At 44.1% G+C, this 27,916-nt stretch overlaps 1 protein-coding gene across 1 annotated transcript; it reads right to left on the bottom strand.

The window, feature by feature from the left end:
* Window positions 1-3,585: 3,585 nt before the first annotated feature.
* Window positions 3,586-22,862, bottom strand: siah2l (seven in absentia homolog 2 (Drosophila)-like). The gene is made up of 3 exons (XM_033642590.2): window positions 22,304-22,862; window positions 4,659-4,838; window positions 3,586-4,511 (listed from the first exon to the last, which is right to left on the bottom strand). Exons 1-3 carry the CDS (start codon window positions 22,745-22,747, stop codon window positions 4,140-4,142), a joined length of 996 nt encoding a protein of 331 aa, XP_033498481.1. The 5' UTR covers window positions 22,748-22,862; the 3' UTR covers window positions 3,586-4,139.
* Between the last annotated feature and the right edge of the window lie 5,054 nt (window positions 22,863-27,916).

Genomic DNA, 27,916 nt, shown 5'->3' with positions numbered 1-27,916 from the left:
GTTCTTTATGCTAGCTGAGAGTGGTGCAGGAGCGACCAACGAGCTAACTGTAACCTGAGCTAATGTTAGCCAGCTAACTGTAGCTTAGCTCCTCTACATGGATTGTGCCATAACGTCAGCTGATCAGTAATCGACTCAGTGTGATGGAGCCAGTGGTCCAAATGAAACCTGTGATCTAATTATCGTTATAAACTCAGAAAAAATGGCGTCTGACTGTTTCGTGGAAACTGAACAGATCAGAATCACAGAGATTTAAACTCAACCATTTATTATAGAAACATTACAGAACGCTGCAAACAAAGAAAAGTCATTAAAACATCCTGACATCAGTCACATGACGTGACGACATCCGTCGCTCTTTTTCTTTCTTAGATTCAGTGGATTTGAGCTTTTTAATGTCGTGCTGCCATGACACAAAATCACCTGATCATCTTCACATATTAAAGACGTCCACTGTGATCACACTGTATTTTACAGGTCTGTATTTTTAAGACATTTCCTAAAAGAACGGTGTGACCTGGTGCTAATTAAGCTTTTAATTTAATTTTAAATTCACATTAAACCCATTCAATATTCAGTTATTCTTTAATAGAAACTTACACTGTACGTTGACTTTTTTGCTCTTCTGGAGACAAATTTGAAATTTTTGCATGTTCACAACTGAATTAGAAACAGCCTCGATTTTTACAGTAATTATTTTACTATGTAAATTATAAATTGTAATTAGTATTATTATTATTTTATTCTTTTACTTTTAAATTGCCAAATAAAATGGTTCTTTCTGGTAAATAACCTGGAAATTATCTTAGAATTACAGACCTGTAGAATTCAGCATTTACTACATTTATTAATGTTGACCTTTGATGCATCATTTGTATCAATAACAAATATAAACACATTTTTCTCTCCTAACAATTTAAATATACATCATGTTTATATTCTGATTATCAGATTTAATTATATGTAATTATTGTATCTGAGAGGTTTTTTTAATGTCAGTTTGGTGTTTGACTCTAAATACTACAATACCCATGAGCCTCAGCTGCTGTTGCTATGACGATGCTAGTCAGTTCAGATTTAAAAGCTGCTCATTTATTCAAATTGTCGTATTGCAGCATATTTAAAATAATGTGAAGCTCTGTGATTGGATGTTTGTTGGTGAAATGCACCCTGGGAGTCGTAGTTGACGTTTGTCCTTTGAACTTTTTTTAAATAAAAGAAGCAAATATTTTCTGACACAGATGTCGTGATGACGTCACCAGAAGAGTTTCATCTCTAATAAAGTGAACGTTCATTTGTCTTCCTCCTGTATCATGTTGAGGTGCGACACTTCAGCAGAATTAACAACAAGACGTCAGAAACATCGTAGAAAAACGTTTTTTAAAATCTTCATACAGTCGAGAGAAACGCCAACACAAACACACATCAGCACGAGGAATAAACCAAGCAGTCTCTTATTTATAGAAAATATATATATATCCCCTTAATAGAACTTCATTTACAGCATCTGAAAACATTTTGTAGAAAGTCGGCGGGTTGTAAAGTGGAAGTGATTATCAGAGAGCGAACGGTGTTTCCTCTGTGTTTGTTACTCAGCTGTGAGTTCACACTGTCAGTCAGCTGAGCCAGCGTCCAGACTGTAATCTGGATTATTAAGAAACTAAATTTAACACCCTGAAAATCAAACCATGAAGGACGGGACCTGTTTTTTTATCTCCGAGCACATGTTCCATGAGACTGGCAGCAAAAACAGACAAGAATATGACCACAAGCTGTAATTCAGGGGTTAAAGCCGGCATGGACCTTTAAAACTAAAAGCTGAGCTTGGACCAGTGATGATCCACACAAAGGTTGGTACGAGTCCAACCTACGCTTTAGAAAGTTGTCAAAAATGTGTTTTCCAAAATATTCAAAATGGCTGAAATCAATGTTCGGATGAAATTTCAGCAGAAATATAATCTATGTTTGACCAAAGAAATCCTATGATGTCATACCTCCAGGTCATTGCTGACATGCTGCCAAAATGTTTTATCAGTTTAGTTTCTGCTTCAGCCGATACGATGAAGATGCTCATGTGGCTGATATGAACTTGCCAACATTATAAATTGAACGTGACCGGACCGCCACCATTGGACCACTGGATCTGTTGCACCTTAGTCACACAATCCTCCGTCCTGATTGGCTTCATGTTCTACATCAAGCTAATCATGCTTCTTCATAAATGGTGATCGTTTGTCAGATCAGAGGTCTGATGTTCGGAGCCGCTAGGTGGTGTAGGTGGTAATTTATTGGATGTCGACCTAAATATAAACAGACGCTCCAAATCAACTGGGGAAAGAGGGTGTGACACATCAGGAGGCAGCGCCATGAAACTCTGTAACTGAAGGGGAGAAACAGGAGCAACAGGTGTTTGATGTCAGGGTAACATTCTCTGTCTGGACACAGACACTTTACAGACACTTTTTTTAATATTTTTTTTGTCCAAAAACTAGCAACACGGATAATTAAGACCAGACCCCGTAGGTAAAGTAACTCAGATTTTGTTTTCAGCTGTAAACAGGATTTCTTTTTTTTTTTTTTCAGTGAACGAACACAGAGGAAACACCGGTGAGGTCTGAGGGTTCATGGTTCAGTTACAGACGTGTCTGTTGACAGAGGTATCTGGTGAAGTCTGTTTCTTCCCGGTCAGCTGCTACAACGGTTCAAAGACGAGGAATGTTGGTAAAGATAATAATCCATCACAGTCCATCGTGTCACCGTGGATCCACACTGTTTATTATAAATAGTCTTCTGGTATCAGTTTCAGCTGGATTTCCCTGCGCAGGTCAGAAAGAGCAGGGACAGGAAGAAGAGGCTGGCGGTAGTAGAGTTAAGGCGCTGGCGGCTGAACAGACTGCAGGAAGAGGGGTCGGAGGATTATTCCTTCATTTTACGGCTTTTATCTGAGATTAAAGACGGTCTGAGGATTAAAGTGGATTCTACAGCTCAGCTTGTTCCCACAGAGGTCCAACGGCAACCTTTAAACTGCGAGAGACGAGCTGCAGAGTCAGAACGCTGCAGAGACGAGCTATAGAGTCAGAACGCTGCAGAGACGAGCTGCAGAGACGAGCTGCAGAGTCAGAACGCTGCAGAGACGAGCTATAGAGTCAGAACGCTGCAGAGACGAGCTGCAGAGTCAGAACACTGCAGAGACAAGCTACAGAGTCAGAACGCTGCAGAGACGAGCTATAGAGTCAGAACGCTGCAGAGACGAGCTGCAGAGACGAGCTGCAGAGTCAGAACGCTGCAGAGACGAGCTATAGAGTCAGAACGCTGCAGAGACGAGCTGCAGAGTCAGAACACTGCAGAGACAAGCTACAGAGTCAGAACGCTGCAGAGACGAGCTGCAGAGTCAGAACGCTGCAGAGACAAGCTATAGAGTCAGAACGCTGCAGAGATGAGCTGCAGAGTCAGAATGTTGCAGAGACAAGCTGAAGGGTCAGGATGCTGCTGGATGCTGTCACTCACTGGACACCTTCCACTCTGCTTTGAACAAATATTTTCACATTATTCTGCTTTCACGGCGGACGAGTCTTTGGAGCTTCGTTTTTTTTTTTTTTTTTCATTTCCTGTGTTTTTATTTTCTGTCACCACATCAGGTATCTCAGACTCAGAGAGACTCAGACAGTGTGAACACGTCAGGGTGACAGGAAATCTGATTATCCTGACAAAGGCTCATGGTGCTGCTTCGGTAAAGTCTGTTCCTAAGACCAGAATCCTTTCTGCTCAGTCTCAGGTGTCCCGGCTGGACGGGCGGCGGTCGGAGACTTGAGTTCTATTTCACTGATTTGATAAAGATAGAAACCTGATGCTTCAGATTTCTTCCACTTATGTCTCTGGCACCAAATCAAGGGACAAATGGACGATCCATTCTGTCCCGTAATCCGTCAAATGCACAGATCACACATGGTGGTGCCGGCCGCCTGCCTCCTCCCCCTCCTGCTTCCTCTTAGCAACTAAAGCTGCTTCAAATTTTGCAGCTATGTCACCAACACCACTGGAGTCCCTGTAACCACAGACAGGAAGTGAACTCAACACCTCCCTATCTTCTCCTGCATTGTGTCTCTGTTGTGATGCAACTGCCGTCATCACCGCTCCCCTCAGCACATAGAGATGGTGACGTTGATCCCCAGGTTGCCGTTGTCGGCGAACAGATGGGCGATGGAGGTGTCGAACACCAGGCAGTCACTGTTCATGATGGCAGCCGCCACCCCATCATGGATGGAGCGCGGTGTGGCCTCCCAGGTGAGCCGCCGCCGGTTGCCGTTCAGTTCCAGGCGGTAGGCAAAGTTCTCGGCCTGCTTGCGGGTGCCAATGAGCAGCACTACGGCAAAGAACTGCTGGTGGCCCTCGTACTTCTCCTGCTTCTCCAAAACCAACATGAAGTGGTGGCTGAAACACGACTGCATCATCACCCAGTCCACGGCACCTGGCAGGTTGATGTCCGTCGCCAGGAAGACAATGTCCTCCCCCTGCACAGAGACAGACATGATGGTGTCATAAAATTCACTACATTCACTGTGTGGTAAAGCTGCAACAATAACCCGTCATGATGTAACGTTAAAGCGTCAGTGCTGACCTGCAGCGTGGTGATGTAAAGTTAAAGAGTCGGTACTGACCTGCAGTGTGGTGATGGACTTGTGCGCGTGCATCAGGTGAGGCATCACAGCCTCCAGGGAACCGTGCCACTTGCAGGTGGCCCCAGGACAGGGACAGGTGTACGGCCTGAACTCACACACCTCCTCGTGATCGGGCTTCTCACTGTGGTGCAGAGACAACAGACAGCCGGCCGACGAGTACTGCAGAGACAACACAGGACATGGAGTTAATGTATCACCTCAGAGCTGTACCTCAGTAAACGTACATGTGATCTGATATGTTTGCTGGTAAATGGAACAATTATTTATGTTTTTCTACAAATGACAACGGAGCTTAATTTTTTCAAAATAAAACTCTTTCCATCCAAACTGATACACTCAGAGGCGAACTCAGTGTGTTCTTCCTCAGTCACATTGAACTGAGCGCAGCAGAGACAGCAGCATGTAAATGAACTCACTCCTGAAGCTGTGACGACAGAGATTAATTACTCTGCTCATTCAGGAGCAGATTTCAGTGACGGCTGCAGCTTCTCTTTGAATATCTGAGATACTGAAGGTCACAGTGATGAGATTCTCCCTCCTCCTCCTCCTCCTTTTCCTCCTCTTTCATCTTGAACAACACAGCCCCTATAGACAGACCAGGAGCCTATAGCTCTGCAGCCGATCATGGCAGTAAATGAGGTATGAAAACAGCGGCGAGGCACTCAAGGGAGGCGGCGGCATTATTATTGATGCTGTTTGAACATTGCCTTCATCCATAAACATGAGGAGGGAGAGACGAACACAGGCGGAAATCTAAATCAGTTTCACTTCAGTTTCTGTAACAAACCTCCGTCAGTGTGGAAAGACGACACCTGCTGATTGGTCAGTTTGACCTCAGGACATCAGACAGTTAATTTATCTCTACAGCCGCGGTGTGACAGGAGAAAACATCATCACGAAAATATAGACAATTAAATATCACGTACACAGAAATAATTTTTCATGATTCGTTGACGGTATTTTATTATTTGAACATTAACTTGTTTCTGCAGCTAAAAACTTATTTTATATTCATTAATCTGTGATCATTCTCTCCATACTGGCGATGACTTTATCACACTTAAGTGACCGGTTGACATTTTTGACACTGCACACGTGGTTTTTGCACCTTCTTGATTATATTTACAGTACAGGCCAAAAGTTTGGACACACCTTCTCATTCAATGCGTTTTCTTTATTTTCATGACTATTTACATTGTAGATTCTCACTGAAGGCATCAAAACTATGAATGAACACATGTGGAGTTATGTACTTAACAAAAAAAGGTGAAATAACTGAAAACATGTTTTATATTCTAGTTTCTTCAAAATAGCCACCCTTTGCTCTGATTACTGCTTTGCACACTCTTGGCATTCTCTCCATGAGCTTCAAGAGGTAGTCACCTGAAATGGTTTTCCAACAGTCTTGAAGGAGTTCCCAGAGGTGTTTAGCACTTGTTGGCCCCTTTGCCTTCACTCTGCGGTCCAGCTCACCCCAAACCATCTGGATTGGGTTCAGGTCCGGTGACTGTGGAGGCCAGGTCATCTGCCGCAGCACTCCATCACTCTCCTTCTTGGTCAAATAGCCCTTACACAGCCTGGAGGTGTGTTTGGGGTCATTGTCCTGTTGAAAAATAAATGATGGTCCAACTAAACGCAAACCGGATGGGATGGCATGTCGCTGCAGGATGCTGTGGTAGCCATGCTGGTTCAGTGTGCCTTCAATTTTGAATAAATCCCCAACAGTGTCACCAGCAAAACACCCCCACACCATCACACCTCCTCCTCCATGCTTCACAGTGGGAACCAGGCATGTGGAATCCATCCGTTCACCTTTTCTGCGTCTCACAAAGACACGGCGGTTGGAACCAAAGATCTCAAATTTGGACTCATCAGACCAAAGCACAGATTTCCACTGGTCTAATGTCCATTCCTTGTGTTTCTTGGCCCAAACAAATCTCTTCTGCTTGTTGCCTCTCCTTAGCAGTGGTTTCCTAGCAGCTATTTGACCATGAAGGCCTGATTGGCGCAGTCTCCTCTTAACAGTTGTTCTAGAGATGGGTCTGCTGCTAGAACTCTGTGTGGCATTCATCTGGTCTCTGATCTGAGCTGCTGTTAACTTGCCATTTCTGAGGCTGGTGACTCGGATGAACTTATCCTCAGAAGCAGAGGTGACTCTTGGTCTTCCTTTCCTGGGTCGGTCCTCATGTGTGCCAGTTTGGTTGTAGCGCTTGATGGTTTTTGCGACTCCACTTGGGGACACATTTAAAGTTTTTGCAATTTTCCGGACTGACTGACCTTCATTTCTTAAAGTAATGATGGCCACTGGTTTTTCTTTAGTTAGCTGATTGGTTCTTGCCATAATATGAATTTTAACAGTTGTCCAATAGGGCTGTCGGCTGTGTATTAACCTGACTTCTGCACAACACAACTGATGGTCCCAACCCCATTGATAAAGCAAGAAATTCCACTAATTAACCCTGATAAGGCACACCTGTGAAGTGGAAACCATTTCAGGTGACTACCTCTTGAAGCTCATGGAGAGAATGCCAAGAGTGTGCAAAGCAGTAATCAGAGCAAAGGGTGGCTATTTTGAAGAAACTAGAATATAAAACATGTTTTCAGTTATTTCACCTTTTTTTGTTAAGTACATAACTCCACATGTGTTCATTCATAGTTTTGATGCCTTCAGTGAGAATCTACAATGTAAATAGTCATGAAAATAAAGAAAACGCATTGAATGAGAAGGTGTGTCCAAACTTTTGGCCTGTACTGTATATTTTGTTTAATTTGCACTTGTGTCTGATTTGTACTGTAACTGCTGCTCAACATTTTCTCTCAGGATAAAAGAAGTGTCATCGGATCTTATTAACTGGGTCATGTTTAGTTTATGAAACATTAGAAAATACTGACAATGTGATTACTGGATTTAATTGGAAGTCCATTGATATATCATGTTCACAAGAATGAGATGGACACAAGGTCACAGTGACTTTTGACCACCAACATCTATTTAGTTTATTGTTCAGTCCAAGTAGTAGTTTGTTCCCAAATCTGAGGAAATTCCCTCCAAGTGTTCTTGAGATATCTGATTCACAAGAATGAGGGAGGTGTGACACAAGGTCACAGTGACTTTGACCTTCAACCACCAAATTCTATTGTTCATCCTTGACTCAAAGTGGATGTTTGTGCCAAATTTGAAGAGATTTTCTCAGTGTTCTTGAGATATTGTATTTACAAGAATGAGACAGACGCAAGGTCACAGTGAGCTTGCACTTTAATAACCAAATTCTGATCAGTTCATCCTTGACACAAAGTGGACATTTATGTCAAATCTGAAGAAATTCCCCCATGGTATTCATATCGCATTCTCATGAATGAGAGAGATGCAACGCAAGGTCACAGTGACCTTGGGCCACCAAATAGTCAGTTCATTATTTAGTCCAACTGGTTTGTGCCAAAGAAGTTCCCTTGAGGCATTCTTGAGATATCGTGTTCACAAGGTTGGGACAGACGAACAGAACCTGAAAACATAATGCCTCTGGCTGCAGCCGTGGCCAGCGCAGAGCGTAGTTAATGTGAAACCTCTCGGTTAATAAAAAGATCTGACTGAGGGACGATTTCTGCTGAGTGTTTCTCTGACAGCACGCTGAGTGGATTATCGTCTGAGAGGTGGAGTTCACTGCAGACGGAGGAGGAGGAGGAGGAGGACAGACGGATGCTTGTTCATAAATATGTAATTGTATCCTTTGTGTTGACGGAGGCCGAGTGACACATCTCTTATTTACAGCAGCAGACGCTGACCCGGGATCTGTCGACAGCAACACCACACCACTGTACACACTGAGGACACACACTGAGGACACACGCCCAAACTGAACTTCATCACATTCACATCTTCACACAAACAAAATGGTAAAACCAGGTAAAAACAGTAAAATATTAAATCATTGTTTCTCGGGAACTTTAAAGTTTCCATTTGTCCCTCTCCTCCTCTGCATCACCTTAAATCACGCTGCGGGTGCAGAATCTGGATTATTGATCTGAACAGAGTGATGACAGGAAGGTGTGTGTGTGTGTGTGTGTGTGTGCGTGTGCGTGTGCGTGTGCGTGTGTGTTTCAGCCCTGTTTGCTGCCTGGTAGGAGGTCCACTGTTTGTCTGATTAAATATGAATCAGCTGCAGGTCAGAACGCAGCAGCAGCAGCTTCCTGAAAACAAGCATCCTCCACCTTTTTAAAATGTAATAATAATAATAATAATAATAATAAGGAAGAAGAACAACAACAAGGAAGAAGACAGATTTTAACTAGGTGAGTCGGAGGGGGGGTCTAATGGGCAGGTTAATGATTTGGATTTACAAATCAGACCAGATATTTCATCAACAGTGGGAAGTTTAAAACTAGACAGAGAAGGCACGGGGGAAGCACAGAAAAGCAAATCAGGTGTGCTGTAGGTAGTAGGGCTGTCAAAATTGCTCAAAAATGACTATATTAGACTATATACCTTCTAAAAATAACTCATAGGTTCGAACCATTCGAATATTTTTTTTTTCCGCATTATGTCCACAAGAGGGCAAACTAATACAAGGAAACATACTTGTATATGTATTAATACAAGGAAACGTAACTACTTGTAGGTATTTTTATTTCAGCATAAACGTCTTTGAAAACATTTACATACCTACACATTAAAACACATAAAACAATTATCTATAACACTACGTTATGAACGACCGCGGACCTCTCGCTCGCCGCCCCTCTCTGACCCGTGACCACATCTCCCGCGGAAGTGCTGCGAATAGCCTCGAAGCACCGGACCGTGACCAGCTCGCGCCCTGCAGTGATCGTTTCGGCGTCTGGTCTATTTTCTGCGCGAGCCGCGAGCGAATGTATCAAGCCGGGTGACGGAGACAACAGCTGGGAGCAGAACCGCTTGTCGACCAGGCTGGAGAAATGTGCGTCTGATGCCAACGCCCACTCGCAAAGAGGACAGCTGTGGTGGTGTTTTTTTTTTGTCTCCACAATCGAATATCAATTTTCACATTCGAAGGTCCATTTTTTTATATTCGTTGACAGCCCTAGTAGGTAGTATTGTTAGATGTGGTCAGCTGCTGGTGAATATTTACAATTTTGGCATTAACAGAGTTTATAACGGTGTTACACTGGGCAGTAGAAAACAGGTGCCTAATATTCATCTAATATGATTCAGAATTTCCCTCAAGGTATTGAGATGTCATGTTCACAAGAATGAGACAGATGAGGTCACACAGATCTTGACCTCTGACTGTTGTCTGTTGAGGCGTTTTTGAAATATTGTGTTCACAGGGATGGGATGGACGGGTGGAAAACCTGAAAACAATGTCTTCAGCCACAGCTATCGCTAGCGCAGAGCATAACAAAAACAATCAATCCAAGCGAACATTTGAGTGGAATTTAAAGAAATTCCCTCATGTTGTTCTGGAGACATTGTTTTCATGAGAATGAGACGGACAACTTTGATTATGTTCCTTGAGGTGTTAAGATATCACTGTAACAAAGATAGGATGGACGGGGGGACAACCCGCGTGTCCATAATGCCTATGGACACAGCTATCGCTGGTTTGGAGGCATAAAAACCGAAGCAGTCAGAAATATTCTAGTTGTCTGAAAGAGATGAACATCATGAACCTGCGGGGAGGCGAGACGCTGCCTCAGAAGCTCAGGAACCTCTCCTTTATCTGTAATACGTACCCCGTCCGTCCATCTGTCCGTCCATCCATCTGCAGCTGCAACTAAACAATCCATCATTGACTAATCTAACTGATTGTTTCACATAAAATGTAAAAAAATCTGAAAAATGCTTATCACAGTGTCCCAGAACCCAAAGTGACGTCTTCACATTTCTTCTTCTGTCCAACCAACAGTCTCAAACCCAGAGTCTTCAGTTACTGTTGGAGACGACGAAGAAAAGCAGCAGAGTCTCACATTAAGAAGCTTGAAAAGCTTAACTGATTATCAAAATAGTTGCTGCTTAATTTGCTTTTGATCGACTTATTAATTAATCAACTGTTCGCTGCAGCTCTTTCACCTGATCCACAGCTCTGCTCCAGGACAGGTGACGGAGGGAAACACTCAACACAACATGAAGCACACGTTTTCACTTCAGACTGAAGACACAAAGATTTCAGCATGTTGGTCCATTTTTAGGAATCTGACATCATTCAGACAACAACAGGTCAACATGCTGTCCCAAACACACACACACACACACACACGAATCCTCTTATCTGCTGCATTAATGAATTTTTCAGAGGATTTACAGCGACAGTAAACCTGTACAGAGTTCTCATCAGGACTCTCTGTGCTCTCCTGGACTTCTGTCTTTGTGAGGACCGATGTGAGACCTGGACATTTGAGGACAGTTTGTTCTCACGTCCCTTCACAAAGTCTGAAAGACTTAAAGAGGTTCTGTTATCGCTGCACTGATCCAGAGCTGCAGACTTCAGGCTGTTTTCACACGCTGTTTGTTTGTTTTCCTACATTAAGTAGAGCACCAAAATCTGAACATATCCCACGTAACAATGAGCCAGTAATCTGTGTATGACCCACGTATTTTGGAAGGCTGCCAGCGATGTGCTGTCGAGAGTAAAGAAGGAGGCGGTCCATAAGGACTCAGGTTGGGGCGGTGGATTGGTCACAAAACACAGAACTTTCCGCCGACAGAACGATGTTCAGAGCTGAGTCATTTAAAGGAATGTCCTCACCGTGTTTCTTGTCCTACACCCACCCACAGTAACTTTATGTAAATTATGTACATTAACTAAGTAAAATCATTTGTGGGTCACTAATCTGTTGGATATCCTACAAACAGCTGTACGAGTATATGTTGGTTATTTTCATTGTACATTATATTCCTGATTAAATGATTAGTCTATTAAATGTCAGAAAATGGTAACAAAGGTTTCCCAAAGCCAAAAATGTGTTGTTTTGTCTGCAGTGTTGTCACAATACTGGAAAGTAACGACAGCTTTTTTTTCTTCTCAAAAGAACAAACACGTCTGAGAGTTTCTCTGCCGACACTGATCAGCACATAAACGCAGTGACACTGAACGCATCATCAGTCCATACACCTGCCTGATTCTGTAATCACACTGACTGATCGTCTGCAGCTGTGAACACATGCAGCATCTTTAACCAGACGGTGAGCAGCTGATAACAAACATATTCAACCAGTTTAACCAGTCAGAGACATCAAACTGGACCCCAGTCCCACTGATCCTGGAAACACCAGACGCATCTCTCTGCAGAGCCTCGACCATCACGTCACCATCAAACCATCAATGCAATCAGGCTGAGAGGGTCTGTGTGTCACTGTGTGTGTGTGTGTGTGTGTGTTACTGTGTGTGTGTGTGTGTGTGTGTGTGTGTGTGTGTGTGTGTGTTACTGTGCGTGTGTGTGTGGTAAATGGATTACAGGTTAAGAGATTCCCTCCATCACTTCAGTTCGGGGGGTTTCGTTGGCAGGAAATCAGTTGACTCAGTTGGTTTCAGATCAATAATGTAATCAGATTAACTCGGGTCTTTTAACAGATGAAGTCAGGACGTTACACCGACCGTCTTAAAGGAGCAGTTCACCCCAAAACACAGTATAAATTATATGTAGAATATTCAGCCAGTTAAAACACAGTAAACTGCTCAGGCGAGCTGAACCTGATGTTCAGCACTGAACAGAAACCAATCCAGCGAAGAAGAACCACAGAACAACCCGCAGTTGTTTTAACTCTCTGTCCTCCCTCAGGACTCACCTGGCTGCCCGACAGCGGTTTGGTGCGGCCGACAGGTCGGCTGGCTCTGCCCCTGACCTCTGACCCCTGATGATGATGCTGCTGCTGCTGTTGTTGTCCGGTGTTAGCGGTTAGCCCTGAGGCGCTAGCTGCAGCGACTCCGTGGTGGCGGTGCCAGCCCAGCAGGCAGCGCCACTGAGCCAGCTCCCTGAGGAGAGGCAGGCAGGAGGCCGGACACAGCATCGAGCACACACACACTGCTGAAACCACACACACACACACACAGACACACAGATACAGACGGCTTCGTTACTCTAAACACAGATGTGTGTCCTGCAGAGCAGCTGCAGGTTCCTCACCACAGATATTTTGTCTCACAGCTCTGATCCTGACAGGAAACTGAAATCTCTGAATCTCTGGACAGACAGCAGGAAATCTCGTTGGCGACCTACGAACTGGGTTTTTCTTTCATGTCGTTAAATAAGTCAGTTTTGTTACCTTATACCCAGCATTCCCTTTTCTCCGTCTTAAGGCCCGGACACACCAAACTGACTGTGCACCAGTGACCATCAGTAAACATTTCTGCTGAAGAGCTCAGTGGATAAAGATCTAGAATCACCACCCTGTGGTTGTATGACTCCGCCCACCAGTCCACCCTGTGGTTGTATGACTCCGCCCACCAGTCCACCCTGTGGTTGTATGACTCCGCCCACCAGTCCAGTGTCTCTGACCGTCTCCATCCATGTCAGTGAAAACATGGATGCTTCACACACAGAAGATCTATACAATCAGCACAGTTTCAAGATTAGAGTCACCAATTCAGTATCTGACCAAATGTCTCCCCTTCTGTTCCTGAGATATGATGTTAAAACATGATGATGTCACAGTCAAGTTGACCTTTGACCTTTGACCACGGAATTCCAATCAGTTTATTCTTCAGTCAAAGTGGACGTTTGTGTCACATTCCTTCTCTCACATATTATAAAATCTGCGATGACTGAAATCCTCTGCAGCACCACCGACTCGTACACGCTCCTGAACATCAGGGTGAAAACAGACCTGATGATACATTAGTTGAGATAGAATTTCTCTGCTGATGAAAGAAACATCTGGAAATGAGTTCATGTTTTGGGTTTATCAGCCAATCAGCTGCCTTTCCATGGTTTAAGATTAAAGGACTCGTTTCTGTGACAACAGCTCCAGATGACCTTCAGCTGCATTTCGGCCCCGTCTACATGTATCTTTGTAAACAGAGATGTTTCTCTGCGTCTCGGCTTCTAAACTCGTCTCTAAACTCTGACGACTGTGTGTCTGTATGGACGTGTGAAATGGAGCATTGACAGCGATGACATCATCTCCTCAATTCGCACATGCCCATTGCTGCTCTATGGAGCGAGTGTGCACCAGGATCAACAACAATGACAGACTACCGTTTCATTTTTACTTTCTGTGAGCACTGCTGGCTGCTGGTGGGGTGGTGCGGCTTTGCCCATGCAGTCTACATGTGCTTTGTGGACTTGGAGAAGGCTTACAATCATGTCCCAAGACGAGTCTTGTGGGGGGTACTGCGGGAGTACGGTGTAATGGGGTTGCTGCTACAAGCCATCTGGTCCCTGTATGACCAAAGGGAGAGCTGTGTCCGCATACCAGGGTTGTCCCTTGTCACCAATCCTGTTCATGATATTCAGGCGCAGCCAAGGGGAGGAAGGGGTCGGGTTTGGTGACCACAGAACTGGTTCTGTTGGCTTCATCACACCGTAACCTCCAGCATGACCTGAGGCGGTTTACAGCCGGTTTGCAGCCATGTGTGAAGCGGTCGGGATGAGAGTCAGCTCCTCCAAATCTGAGGTCATGGTTCTCTGCTGGAGAACGGTGGATTGTTCCCTCTGGGTTGGGAGAGAGTTACTGCCTCAAGAGAAGGAGTTCAAGTATCTCTGGGTCTTGTTCACAGTGAGGGTAGAATGGAGCGTGAGATGGATCGTCGGTTTGGTGCAGTGTCTGCAGAGATGCGGGTGCTGTGCTGGACCGCCGTGGTGAAGAGGGAGCCGTACCAGCTTTTTAATTCTAATTTCCTGGTCCATCTCCGTCCCAACTCTCACCTACGGTCATGAGCTCTGGGTAGTGACCGAAAAAATGAGGTAGCAGTAGTAGCAGCTGAAATGAGTTTCCTCTGTAGGGTGTCTGGGCTCAGCCTTAGAGATAGGGGGAGGAGTCAGACATCTGGAGGGAGCTCGGAGTAGAGCTGCTGCTCCTTCATGTTGAGGTGGTTCAACATCTGATCAGGATCCTCCTGGGCGCCTCCTGTTAGAGGTGTTTGGGCACGTCCCACTGGTAGGAGGCCCCGGGGCAGACCCAGAACACACTGGAGGGATTACATATCTCATCTGGTCTGGGAACACCTCGGGGTCCTCCAGGAGGAGCTGGAAAGTGTTGCTGGGTAGAGGGACGTCTGGGGTGCTTTGCTCTTGCTGCTGCCCCTGCAGCTCGACTTAGGATAAGTGGTTGAAAATGGATGGATGGATGCTGGCTCTATTGATGACATTTCTCCTCCTGATTAACCACTTCATGACCAAAACGAGGCGTCTCCTGCACCCCATGTTTTTCGCTCTACCTCAGCGTACACAGTTTAAAATCTGTCAGAACTGACAGTTTTGGATCAGGACTGATCGATCCGGCAGATGATGTGACACATTCCAGAGTGGGATTGTTGTTGATGAGGAGCGGAAGGAAAACCTAAGCATCACTCATATATCTGAGTGAGTTCCTTTGTCCTTTTACTTAAAAGGAATCAGCAGTGATGAGATCTCCAGCAGGTGTTTTGAAAAGTCTGATTTTTCTGTCAAAGTTTGATTGAAATCGACTAAATATGAATGGTAAAATACTCTCTCTAAAACTTAGTAAAGGTCTTAAAGGACACGTCTGTCTCCACAGGTGTTGGTCAGCAGTTTAAATCCAGGCTGACATTGTGAAGTTATTTGTCCCTCCGTGCTCTCCGTATGTCGGCAGACGGACCAGAGGACAGAAACAGGCAGCAGCCAGCGAGCAGCTGTTCAGCCTGCGGAGCCACGTGGAGATCATATAGCAGAGAGATTAAAACTCCACAGTCTGACTGTCTGACTGAGATAAACACATGAAATCAGACGCTTCACCTCCGTCTGCACACGGAAAATAAATCCTGTGTTAAAGTCAGATTCAGGATCAAAACTCACACTGCTGTTGGAAAGTTCTCAGTCAGCTGTTAAACTGCTGAGTTTCTTCTTTCCTTCAATAATAACTGTTATTAACAGAGAGAAGACGAATGAAACGGGTCGATGTGCCCTCAGCATTGTCTGACAGGAGAGAATACTGTGTGAACGTGGAGTACGTGGCTTCATTTTGAGCTGCAGTCCTCTTTACATTTAGCATGGTTAGCAGCATCAGCATAGCTAGTGGTGCTAACATAGCTAACGATGCTAATGGTGTTTTAAATACAGACACATACAGGTAGATGCTGCACTGACTGTGTCAACCTGTCGCTGTGAGTCGTCAACGTCACCACCATAGTGGAGAGTAAACCTGCCTGTAAACAGGAAATAAAGGGAGCTGTGGTTTTCTGGATAAAAAGCACTTCAATGTTAATGTTTCTCAACTGACTGCATTAACCTTAGACAGAGATGGCGCCACAGAGCCGATACAAAGTCCCGTCTTTACACGGAACCAAACCACGGCGGCATCATGTCGCTCCAATGTGCGATTTTAGACAGCGTGCTGGCATCAAATCAAAGGAGGCGTGACGTGCGTGACATGTAACACAACAGCATCGGCCTCTAGTGTGACATATAACATACGTGTCAGCAGCTCTTCATAAACAATAACAATGACATCACATGTCAGTAACAATCATTAACAGTCCCTGTTATATGGCGGCTGATCTCGAGCGTATGATCAATACACATAAGGAGCTCCTGGACCTCAGTGTTTTCACTGTTTGTGGACGTTTTCAGCTGCTGTTCTTCTTCTTTGAGTTCGCTGGCTTGTTTTCTCCAATATGGCGGCGACACTGACGTAAAATCTAGCCGTCAACGAGGTATCTACGTTTCTATGTCTGTGGTTCTACGACTCAAAATTAGGGATGCAAGATATTGGATGATTTGTAGATATCAAATATGTAACAAATTATATGATTTATTCAATAGTAATAAAACAATATTTTCTGCGTCGGTTATCGTACCGTGAAAATCTGAAACTGCTGCAGCCCCAGTGGAAGATCATCCACGATTACTGAGACCATTTAGTCTACTCCATTTCAACAACAAAATTCCCAAACTTTTGATGATTTTAACAATTCCATGATTTTTCCAGGCCTGGAAGAAATTTCATGACCAGCTGTCTCGTTGATAAAACAGGGCGTAGAATCCAGACTAAAAATGTGCGTGTGGACAAAAACCGAAAATAGCGTGCACCAAAACATATTTGACAATTTCTTCAATCAAGCTTCCACCTCACCGTCTGCATCGCCAATTTCCCGCCTCCAAAAGTTTCTCCCATCAATTCTATTTTTATAGACCGCAACTTTTGCGTGGTCTGCTCCTCGTCTGTACGGGAGGACCAAACTGTGAGGACGACCCTCTCTTTACAATTAATCAGCAGCTGATTGGCTCGTTAAAAAAACCCGTCAGGTCATCGGTAAGATCCATTACATTTAATCTGATTATCCAATTATTGATTAGAACTGCATTAATGTAAATATCTCTGATGGTGCATTCAAGAGCAGCCAGTGCAGATGGGAGAAACGACCTCCCTGATCACAAAGAAGATCTAACAGTCGTTTCCATCTGATTAATTCTGACCAATCGATTAATCATGATATCATCATCATTTTCTTCAAAAGTCTGGTTACGTCCGACTAAAAGTCTGCGAGCCACAACACGTCAGTTGGTAACACGGGGTTAATATTCAGCCCGAACACACAGTGTAATGAACTGGAGCTGATTGATTAATCAGTCGATTATTAGTTGATCTCTGTCAGAATCAATTATTGGTTTCAGTCACTGATCAAACAAACAGCAGCTCCTCTAACAAGAGGACCGTCTGCTTCTGTCTCAGTGAGTTAAACAACCAATCAATAAAATAATCCACTGATTAATCAATAACGAACAGAGCTGTGAGATTAATCAATCAAATCTGATCTGAGAATCATTCAGTCATTTTAGTCCTGCCAAAATATCATCATCATCATCATCATCATCAGCTGACTGTCCAACCACATCATACACGTCTGACATCATCCTGATCGACTGATCGATTGATCGATAAATAACCAATGACTCACAGAGACGCAGCGGCTCGACGCTGAATCCAAACACACCGACACACTGCAGCTGAACCTCGCTCAGCCGCCCTCTCCTGCTGCTGCAGAGAAAAACCTGTTTTCTTCTTCTGTAGTTAAAAGACGAAAACACCGACACACACACAGATGCCAACACACACACACTGAGCTGTGTGTCGAATGACCGTCCACACACACACCGTTAACACACACTCTGTGCTGTCAGTAAAGGTCTCTCGTCCTCTGACTGAAAAACATTCAGCCTCCAAACGACCGAGCGACCGCACAGCGCCGCCACCGACACGCTGCAGCACACACACACACACACACACACACACACACACACACACACACACACACACACAGTGGGGGCGGGGAGAAAGACAGCTGAGAGAGAGAGAATAAAAGGGGAGTATCGCTCGACTGAGAGCAACCCTCCTCCTCCTCCTCCTCCTCCTCCCAGCATCTGTCAACACCCCCAAACACACACACACACACACACACACACACACACACACACACACACACACACACGCTTTCCCGCTGCTTACAGCTCTGCAGTGTGTGTTTATCTCGTGTTGTATGTGTGTAAATGAGTGTGTGTGTTTTTTGCCCTGTTGTTGTTGTTGTTTTCATGTCCCAGAATCCCCTGCTGCTTCTGCTGCTGCTGCTTCTGCTGCTGCTGCTCTGACCTTCACCATCTTGCTGTCTTAAAGTGGACACATTTAAAAACTTTTAAAAACCGAAATCCCTCACTGCTCATCACACAGTCCACCATACACTGAGTCTGCCATTTTGTTGTGCTGACCGAATGTATCATGGAAATTATTATACCCCTTACAGTGGACTCACAGTATTACTTAAATTATTAATATTAATTAAATTATTATACCCCTTACAGTGGACTCACAGTATTAATTAAATTATTAGTATTAATTAAATTATTATACCCCTTACAGTGGACTCACAGTATTAATTTTTTATATTTAATTAATAATTTTCAGACATTTCAATAACATTTTCTGGACATTTTATAAATATTTTTTGGAAGTGTTTAACATTTGTTCCCAACATTTTAATAAAAATTTAAAAAAAAAACAATTCCAGACATGTTATTAACATCTTTCCTAACATAACAATAATAATATTTCTTGGACAATTAATCAAAATTTTTTCTGACATTTCATTACTGTTTTTTGGAAACGTCAATAATATTTTTTGGATATTTTATTATCATTTTTCTCTCAGCAGTCTGATCATTTCTTTTGGAAATTTTTGGAAAATTTTAGTTTTGTTTATTTTCTATTCCTGTGTTTTTCCTTTCTGATTTTCCTTTCTTGAATGTGTGTCAAATCTAAAAGAAAGAAATAAGATTAAAACTGTAAATAACAAAAAAAAAAAATATTTTTGGGAAATTTTATTACCATTTTTCCAGACATTTTGTTAGTATTATTATTATATTATATTTATCTATTTAGCCGTTTTTGAGGGGAATTTGAGTTTGGGTTAAAACGATCACTGCGAGGATTAATTTTGCAGATCAGGTTTCTTTCCATAAAGTTCTCATTGTCCCAGTGAGGTGCGCACACATAAACTAACAGCACAGGTTTATGATAACGTAGTCACTGAATGTAGAGTCTGTAGGCAAACCCCGGAGATCTTGCCTCCGGAAGAAGAGCGGAAGAGCCCTGGTTTCCGGTTGTAGACTGTTTGTAGTCCATGTGATACTGACCAATCACGTTCCGAGAATGGTGATAACATGACTCAGGTTCACACAACAGTGCCTGTATATTTAGAGAGTGTATAGTCGTGGACTGTACTGAGATCATGTTCACATTAACTTTATTTTTGTGTTAGATTACAGGCAGGTGTGGTTTAGTGCAGCTAACAAAACAAGATGGTGGACAACGTTGTGGGTAAAGACGACATGAACTCTGTGTTGGTTTGGATTGTAATAAGCTTTTGTGTCATGCAGTGTTTAAGTGTCTGATAATGAGTGATATGGTGAGAATATATCCTCCTTATTCCTGAGGTCACGACTGTGGAAATGATTCTGGTCACAACTTCCTGTGAGACAGAGGAAGTAGCAGTGAGCTAGTTCGTCCCATAGACTGTCTGTGGTTAGTCCCAGTGGCTACTCCTGGTGGCTAACCGCCAACGCTGGTTCTTTTCCAAAGTCATTTTCCTTTAGTTTATTTTATAACAAATATTTAACTAACGTTAACTCAGCATTTTCTAAAATGTCTCTGTGGAGCTCTGGTACCTGTTGCACTGTCCGTGTCTGTGGCGACCAACAACCAGTCTGAGCTACGTTTGTCTTCAGCAACTGTGTGTTGAACATGTGACCAGAACAAAAAGGGATTGTTCCTGTTGCCATGGTTACCATTGACATGAGAAATAAAACTACAAGAGTTTAAATCAGAGTTATCAGCAGAGAATGACACGTAGACTGACAGGTGCGTCACACACTGTCTTTCCCCGTCTGACTTCAGTCTCAACCTACATTAGAAAATAAACTGTGAAATATGTATTTAGTCATCAGGGCTGAGAACATGTCACTGATTTACTGTACTGCCTTTATATCATATAAACACATGGAGTTATTTATGTCACTGTGACTGAAGCCTGCTGCTAAATTCAGCTTCATGTTTCACTCACAACAGTTTTAATAAATCACAAGTTATAAAAACGTGTAAACTGCGTGGTTAACGCAGACGAGCGGAGGATTAGCTGGAAACATCACATATATTCACTTTACATGGAGCTACAGTTAATAGTGAATTATGTCTTAGTGTCAGAAATTAGAAATCATCTTTAGAGGGAGCAGATGTTACCTTAAGGCACAAGTACACTGGCTGCGTGGCCAAATGTACGCGTACATAGTGTGGTGCGCCTGTGTGAACACTTGCTGCAGCACGAGCCTGATACTGGTGGTCTCCACTAGGGGCAGACCACAGCACTCAGACACAGAGGTCGCAAAAAGCAAAGAAGGCGGTGACACTGTATTTCCAGATGTAGCAGGCTATACACAAACATGGATGCTCTCGATGAACAGGAGATTATAATTTTATGTCTTTTAAGATCTCGGCAGAGGAAAAGGCTTCGTCTCCGCCGCCATCAGAGATAGTATGTGCGGCCCGACCTCACGTTCACGGTCTCTAGAGGTCTACTTCGCACGCACGCCTCAAGTGTTCATGTCAATATTGCATCGCGCGCACGCGTCACGTTACGTCGCATCAAAGTGAGTGGCCTACGCGCCAAACGACCGCAAAATACGCATGGCAGCCATGATGCGTACGCGCATGTGTTGTCTGCAGCAATTATACTTCTCACATTAAGCTGCTCGGGACATGTTAAAGTTAGCAATATTTAAAAGGAGCTAGGCGAGCTAACTGTTAGCGTGCTAACTGTTAGCATGCTCAGTTGCTTTGAGATGGCTGTCAGAGATGGCACAGGTATGATCACATGATCCTGTTTGAGCAGGTGGTGTGTTCCACGTTTTAGGAAAGAAGAAGAGAGTACTGTAAACAAACTGTAAACAAACTGTAAACAAACTGTCACCACTGGACATTGCCTGTTTCGGCTCAATGCCGGGAGCTGCACCCATAATTCACACAAGGTATCATGGGGGCAGAAATAAGGTGGATAGAAACAGGACGTTGAGTCAGTAGTGGACCGTCTGAGATGTAATTTTAGAACGATTCTGTCTGATGTTTTTTTTTTTTTGTATTCTCAATAAACCTCTTCAGCTTTTCCCCGCCTCGTGTGAGTGCTGTGGATCTTCACAAAAGGAACACAATCAGAAGTGAGACACCTCGCAGACCAGGTGGCCGAGGAAAGATGATATGACTCACTCTGACCCAGCCCTGATCGTGACCATCAACCCCCTCAGGAGGGCCGCAGACGGGTTTCTGACAGTTTATCTGGACGATGGAGAAAAAGTTTGTGGGTAACACTTGGAAAGAGAACCTGAAGCTGTCGGATGAACACAGAGCAGTGACAAGACAAGAGTTGCACCTGTCATGGAGGAGGAGGAGGAGGAGGAGGAGCAGGAGGAGGGGCAGGAGGAGGAGGAGGAGCAGGAGGAGGAGGAGGAGGAGGAGGAGCAGGAGGAGGAGGAGGAGCAGGAGGAGCAGGAGGACAGAGCACAGAGCTCCTCTGCTGTCAGATCATTATCTCATCAAATGAAACAGATTCCAGATTAATGTTTGGTACATGAGGTCATTTTATAAACACTGACTTTAATTAATCACTTTCTCTTTGTCAATAGATCAGTTATTGATCATAAAGTTATTGATTATAGAGCAGCACGAGGAGCTCCTGAGGAACAAGCTGTGACTTTAAAACTCGGTGTAATGTCCCTTTATGTGTCCCAGCAGGCTGTTGCAGACGGACACACTCCGGTTTTGTTTTGGTCCCCTGTGACGTCACGGGCCACGCACACACACCTGTCTGCGCGGCAGCAGTGATATGTGTTGTGTCAGAATCAGGAAGTGGTGTTATTATACCTTACACCGGCTGTGTGTGTGTGTGTGTGTGTGTGTGTGTGTGTATGTGTGTGTGTGTGTGTGGTACCTTGCAGGGGAACGGCAGGGTGGACGCCACCTTCTCCATGGCCAGGTTCCGGATGCTCGGGGTGAGCGGGCCTCGGCAGGTCGGGCAGCAGCTCAGCTTCTGGCGGCACAGGTTACAGACCAGGTGACCTGCCTGACACTGCAGAATGGGCGGCAGCACGTAGTCGAAACATACCGGACACTCGAACAGCGCCGTGAGCTCCGGGGGCTGCCCGGGCAGGCCGGCCCCGCTCAGGGACACGGCGGAGGAAGGGGCGGCAGACCCCGACCCGGACACGGAGCTCACCCCGGCGGCTGCTGCCGCTGCTGCGGCCGCGGCTGCTGCTGCTGCAGCGGCGGCGGCGGCAGCGGAGCCTCCGGACCCCCCGTGCTTCCCTCCGCCTGTCTTACCGGCCCCGAGTCCTCCGGCTCCGGCTGCGGCTCCGGCTGAGGACGGACGGCTCATGGCTTCCAGCTGCGCTCCGTTTCCTGGGAACTACCGTCATCTACTGTTTACTACCGGACGTCGCTCCGGGCCCCCGGAGACACAACATGGCGGCTGCCAGTTTGTATCGCCTGACGCGCGCTCTCATTGCACGCTGCGTCACTGACTGACAAGGCTCTCAGCCAATCAGAGAGCAGAGGCGTGTCATTATGTAATGGATGGCAGCAGAATGACACACAAGCATAAATACAAATAAATAAATAAATGAGGCTTAGTTGAAATCAGCAGCACGACATAATGACAATAATAATAATAATAATAATAATAATAATAATATCATTATTATTATTCATAAACCATCATATATCAATATACAAACCATTCACAAAAATCTCATTAAATAAATACACATTGCCCATTTTATTATTTTGAAATTATTATTATTATTATTATTATTATTATTATTATTATTATCATTATTAGCACATTAAATCACATTATCACATTATCAAAATATTCAGAATTAATCCAATTTAAATTTGGATTTTATACGTAAAGTTATACAATTTATATTTATAAATTAAATTTATATTTATTTAAATTTATACAGAAATACAAATGAATACATAAATAAGGCTTAGTTTAAATGAGCAGCACGACATATTGACAATATTCATTGTTATGATTATTACTATTATTATTATCACATCATATATCAATATATGCAGACAATATACTAAAATCTAAATAAATACATAAACATGGCCCATTTTTTTCTTTTGAAATTATTATTATTATATTAATAATAACAATAATAATAATAATTTAAATGGTCAGAATTTAGTAAACCAATATATAGATACAACATCCAAAAACATATAAATGAAATACATGAGGCTCATTTTAAATATCAGTTTTAATATTAATGATAATCATACCAAATATAATAATATAATTATTGTAAATCAAATATTCAGAATTTCATGAACCAATATTAACAAACAACACACAACAAAGGCTTACCTAAAATATAAAACATATACTACACCTAATATTTAAACATACTGAAAACTTACTAACAAGTCAGTAATTTACTGTAAATGTACAGTCAAATATTTCACAGTTCACCTGCACATGTAAAGTGTTTTATTTGCTTCTTCTCTGTTCTTTTATATCTTACTATGCGAATAAACTTTAACATAAAATGTGCAAGTTAAATTAAGAGATATGAAAATAACATATAAAATAAAATATTATAAATTAGACAGTTATTGCAAATGGATTTTTTTTATTTCTGCTAAAAAAAAAAAACAACAACAGCATGGCTGAAAAGGAGCAGAGAGAAATCTGAATCATAAATATGCACAAAATTAAGTATAAATATGTGAACAGCTGTAAAACAGTAAATAAAATGTGACAGTGTTTTATGTTTTTTCCCAGCAGCCTGTGTGTTTAGGGCTCAGGTCTGGTTCAGTAAAACACACAGATGAGACAAATTATTAATTATTATTAATCACGTTTTTATGATCATATGTTTTGGTGAAAAACAAAACAAGATCATTTAATGTGTCTCTGGCGCCTCTCAGTGGAGCTTCAGGTGTAACCGCATCCTGCATCTTCATCAGCCTCCTCCTCCTCCTCTTCCTCACATCACCAGCTCCCACAGAGACAAACATCTTAACTGTGTCTGTCTTATATTTAATGTGACGTCACCTGAGCTGCTTGGTTTAGTTTTCTTACACTTCACTGTGTTCACTCAGTCACTCTTCATCACTGAGTCACTGATCAGCTGCCCTCCATGTGTAGGTCTTTTTCAGTTTTTTACTTTGTCACAATAAAAAAACTTTTAATTTAACATCATCCACCGTGTCCTTTCCTGTATTTGTCACGGCCTCAGAGCCGGGTTATGACAAACTGGCAGCTCATGTCCGTCTCTCAATTCAAGTCAGTGCCAACATATGCCGTGTACATAAAACATGTTAAAAATTATTGCACATAAAATAAAAAACTGAATAAAGTTATTTCTCATGATATCAGTATAAATATGAAATATTACTGGCTGTGTGATTTCAGTGCAGCTTTGGCGTAAAACCAGTCTTTTGGTGTGTGTTTTAATTGTGTGATAATGCTTGACTGAGGGCAGGAGGTCAGACAGGTGGTGGGCAGGAGGTCAGACAGGTGGTGGGCAGGAGGTCAGACAGGTGGTGGGCAGGGTGAGACGAGTCCTTCGGGATGCTTGTTGTATCAGGAGGCAGTGTCCAGGGCAGGTCGGTGTGTGTGTTGCCTATTTTCTGTGCAGCTGTTATCACTCTCTGCAGGACCTTCCTGTCGTGCTACGCCAGGACGCCATGGGTCAGGACAGTGTCCACAGAGCGGAGACAGGAGGACAGCAGCAGCAGCAGAGGCTGTGACAGCTCCATCCTCCTGAGAGCTCACAGGGAGTGTAGTCCCTGCTGTGCCTTCGTGATCACACAGTCGGTGTGTGTGCTCAGTGATGTCCTCTGAGATGTGTGTGTGCCCAGGAACAGGAAGGCTGACGTCCTCTCCACCTGACCAGGTGAATAAAAATCTTTTTCTTATTCTGATTATGACACATATTCCAGATGTGATCTATCTGGAATGTTCATGCAGTTTAATGGCTCTTTTGAACTTCAGTGAAATTAAACCTGCTGATGTCATCAGGTCGAGGACCACAGGATGACATCATCAAGTGGAGGACCACAGGATGACATCATCACATCCACACAGGAACAAATAATAAAAGAAAGATGAAGCTGAAATAAATTAAAGTCATTTTAATGTTAATGAATCAAAGTTTGACCCAGATTTTCTGTCTTCAAAGTTATACTGAGCTCATGTGATCACAACTAAACCATCTCCATGACAACTGAGTAAACTCCATGTGTTGATGAGGGCCATGAGATCTGAGGTCTGCACGACGAAGCAGGATTTGGAGTTAGCGAGGTGACTTTGGGGTTAACAGATAAGCTGATCACATCCTGTCAACAGAGATCGTTCACTCACTGAACACATGATTTTAGCAGGATTTTAATTTATGTAAAGTTTATTTTAGTCCTCAATGAGAGTGCTGCTACTCTGACGTTACTTTAAAGTGTGTGACATTTATCAAATGGAGCTCAGTTACAAAAATGATCCTGTCTGATATTTTACAGTTTACATTCAGGTTAAATAAAGAAAATCTGGCTTTAGTTTCAAAGACTGAAGTTCTGCTTTACAACGAGTCACAACACAAGAAACATTTTCTGTTTGAATGTTTGAGACATCAGACTGAACGACACTCGGCACACTAACGAGTTAAAACCTTTAAAAAGTTTTATTTTTCTGTGAAACACAAAAGTCAAAGCTGCTCAGAGAGATGATGGTTTTTCTTTAGCTTCAGTAATAACTCAGTGCATGACACAGGACTGAGAGAACATTTGGCTGCAGGCTGAATTCATTAAAGGTTGTTTCAATGTCAGCCAGATTCAGAAGCCATAAAGCTCAGCTGCATTATCTTTATTAGACAAGTTACAGAAACTAGCTGCTGTTGTTGTTTTCAGCTGAAAGTCTGTCCATAGAGTCTCACTGTGGTGAATCTGAAACTGTATTTTACAGTCATTTCAAAATGGAGGCAGCACGATGGAGCAATTGTTACAACTGTTGCCTCACAGCAAGATGGTTCCTCGTTTGGCCTGGTGGGTTTCCTCCAGGTGCACTGACATGTTCTCCCTGTGTCAGCGTGGGTTTTCTCCAGGTGCTCTGACATGTTCTCCCTGTGTCAGCGTGGGTTTCCTCCAGGTGCTCCCACATGTTCTCCCTGTGTCAGCGTGGGTTTCCTCCAGGTGCTCCGACATGTTCTCCCCGTGTCAGTGTGGGTTTCCTCCAGGTGCTCTGACATGTTCTCCCTGTGTCAGCGTGGGTTTCCTCCAGGTGCTCCGACATGTTCTCCCCGTGTCAGCGTGGGTTTTCTCCAGGTGCTCTGACATGTTCTCCCCGTGTCAGCGTGGGTTTCCTCCAGGTGCTCTGATATGTTCTCCCCGTGTCAGCGTGGGTTTCCTCCGGGTGCTCTGACATGTTCTCCCTGTGTCAGTGTGGGTTTCCTCCAGGTGCTCTGACATGTTCTCCCTGTGTCAGTGTGGGTTTCCTCCAGGTGCTCCGACATGTTCTCCCTGTGTCAGCGTGGGTTTCCTCCAGGTGCTCTGACATGTTCTCCCTGTGTCAGTGTGGGTTTCCTCCAGGTGCACTGACATGTTCTCCCCGTGTCAGCGTGGGTTTCCTCCAGGTGCTCTGACATGTTCTCCCTGTGTCAGCGTGGGTTTCCTCCAGGTGCTCCCACATGTTCTCCCTGTGTCAGCGTGGGTTTCCTCCAGGTGCTCTGACATGTTCTCCCTGTGTCAGCGTGGGTTTCCTCCAGGTGCTCTGACATGTTCTCCCTGTGTCAGCGTGGGTTTTCTCCAGGTGCTCTGACATGTTCTCCCTGTGTCAGCGTGGATTTCCTCCAGGTGCTCTGATATGTTCTCCCCGTGTCAGCGTGGGTTTCCTCCGGGTGCTCTGATATGTTCTCCCTGTGTCAGCGTGGGTTTCCTCCAGGTGCTCTGACATGTTCTCCCTGTGTCAGTGTGGGTTTCCTCCAGGTGCTCTGACATGTTCTCCCTGTGTCAGTGTGGGTTTCCTCCAGGTGCTCCAACATGTTCTCCCTGTGTCAGCGTGGGTTTCCTCCAGGTGCTCTGACATGTTCTCCCTGTGTCAGCGTGGGTTTCCTCCAGGTGCTCTGACATGTTCTCCCTGTGTCAGTGTGGGTTTCCTCCAGGTGCTCCAACATGTTCTCCCTGTGTCAGCGTGGGTTTCCTCCAGGTGCTCTGACATGTTCTCCCTGTGTCAGTGTGGGTTTCCTCCAGGTGCACTGACATGTTCTCCCCGTGTCAGCGTGGGTTTCCTCCAGGTGCTCCGACATGTTCTCCCCGTGTCAGCGTGGGTTTCCTCCAGGTGCTCTGACATGTTCTCCCCGTGTCAGCGTGGGTTTCCTCCAGGTGCTCTGACATGTTCTCCCCGTGTCAGCGTGGGTTTTCTCCAGGTGCTCTGACATGTTCTCCCTGTGTCAGCGTGGGTTTCCTCCAGGTGCTCCCACATGTTCTCCCTGTGTCAGCGTGGGTTTCCTCCAGGTGCTCCGACATGTTCTCCCCGTGTCAG

The sequence above is a fragment of the Epinephelus lanceolatus genome, chromosome 11 (assembly GCF_041903045.1).
Source record: "Epinephelus lanceolatus isolate andai-2023 chromosome 11, ASM4190304v1, whole genome shotgun sequence".
Taxonomy (NCBI): domain Eukaryota; kingdom Metazoa; phylum Chordata; class Actinopteri; order Perciformes; family Serranidae; genus Epinephelus; species Epinephelus lanceolatus.
Note: the sequence above shows the minus strand (reverse complement) of the source record. Positions and strands in the feature narration are given on the sequence as shown.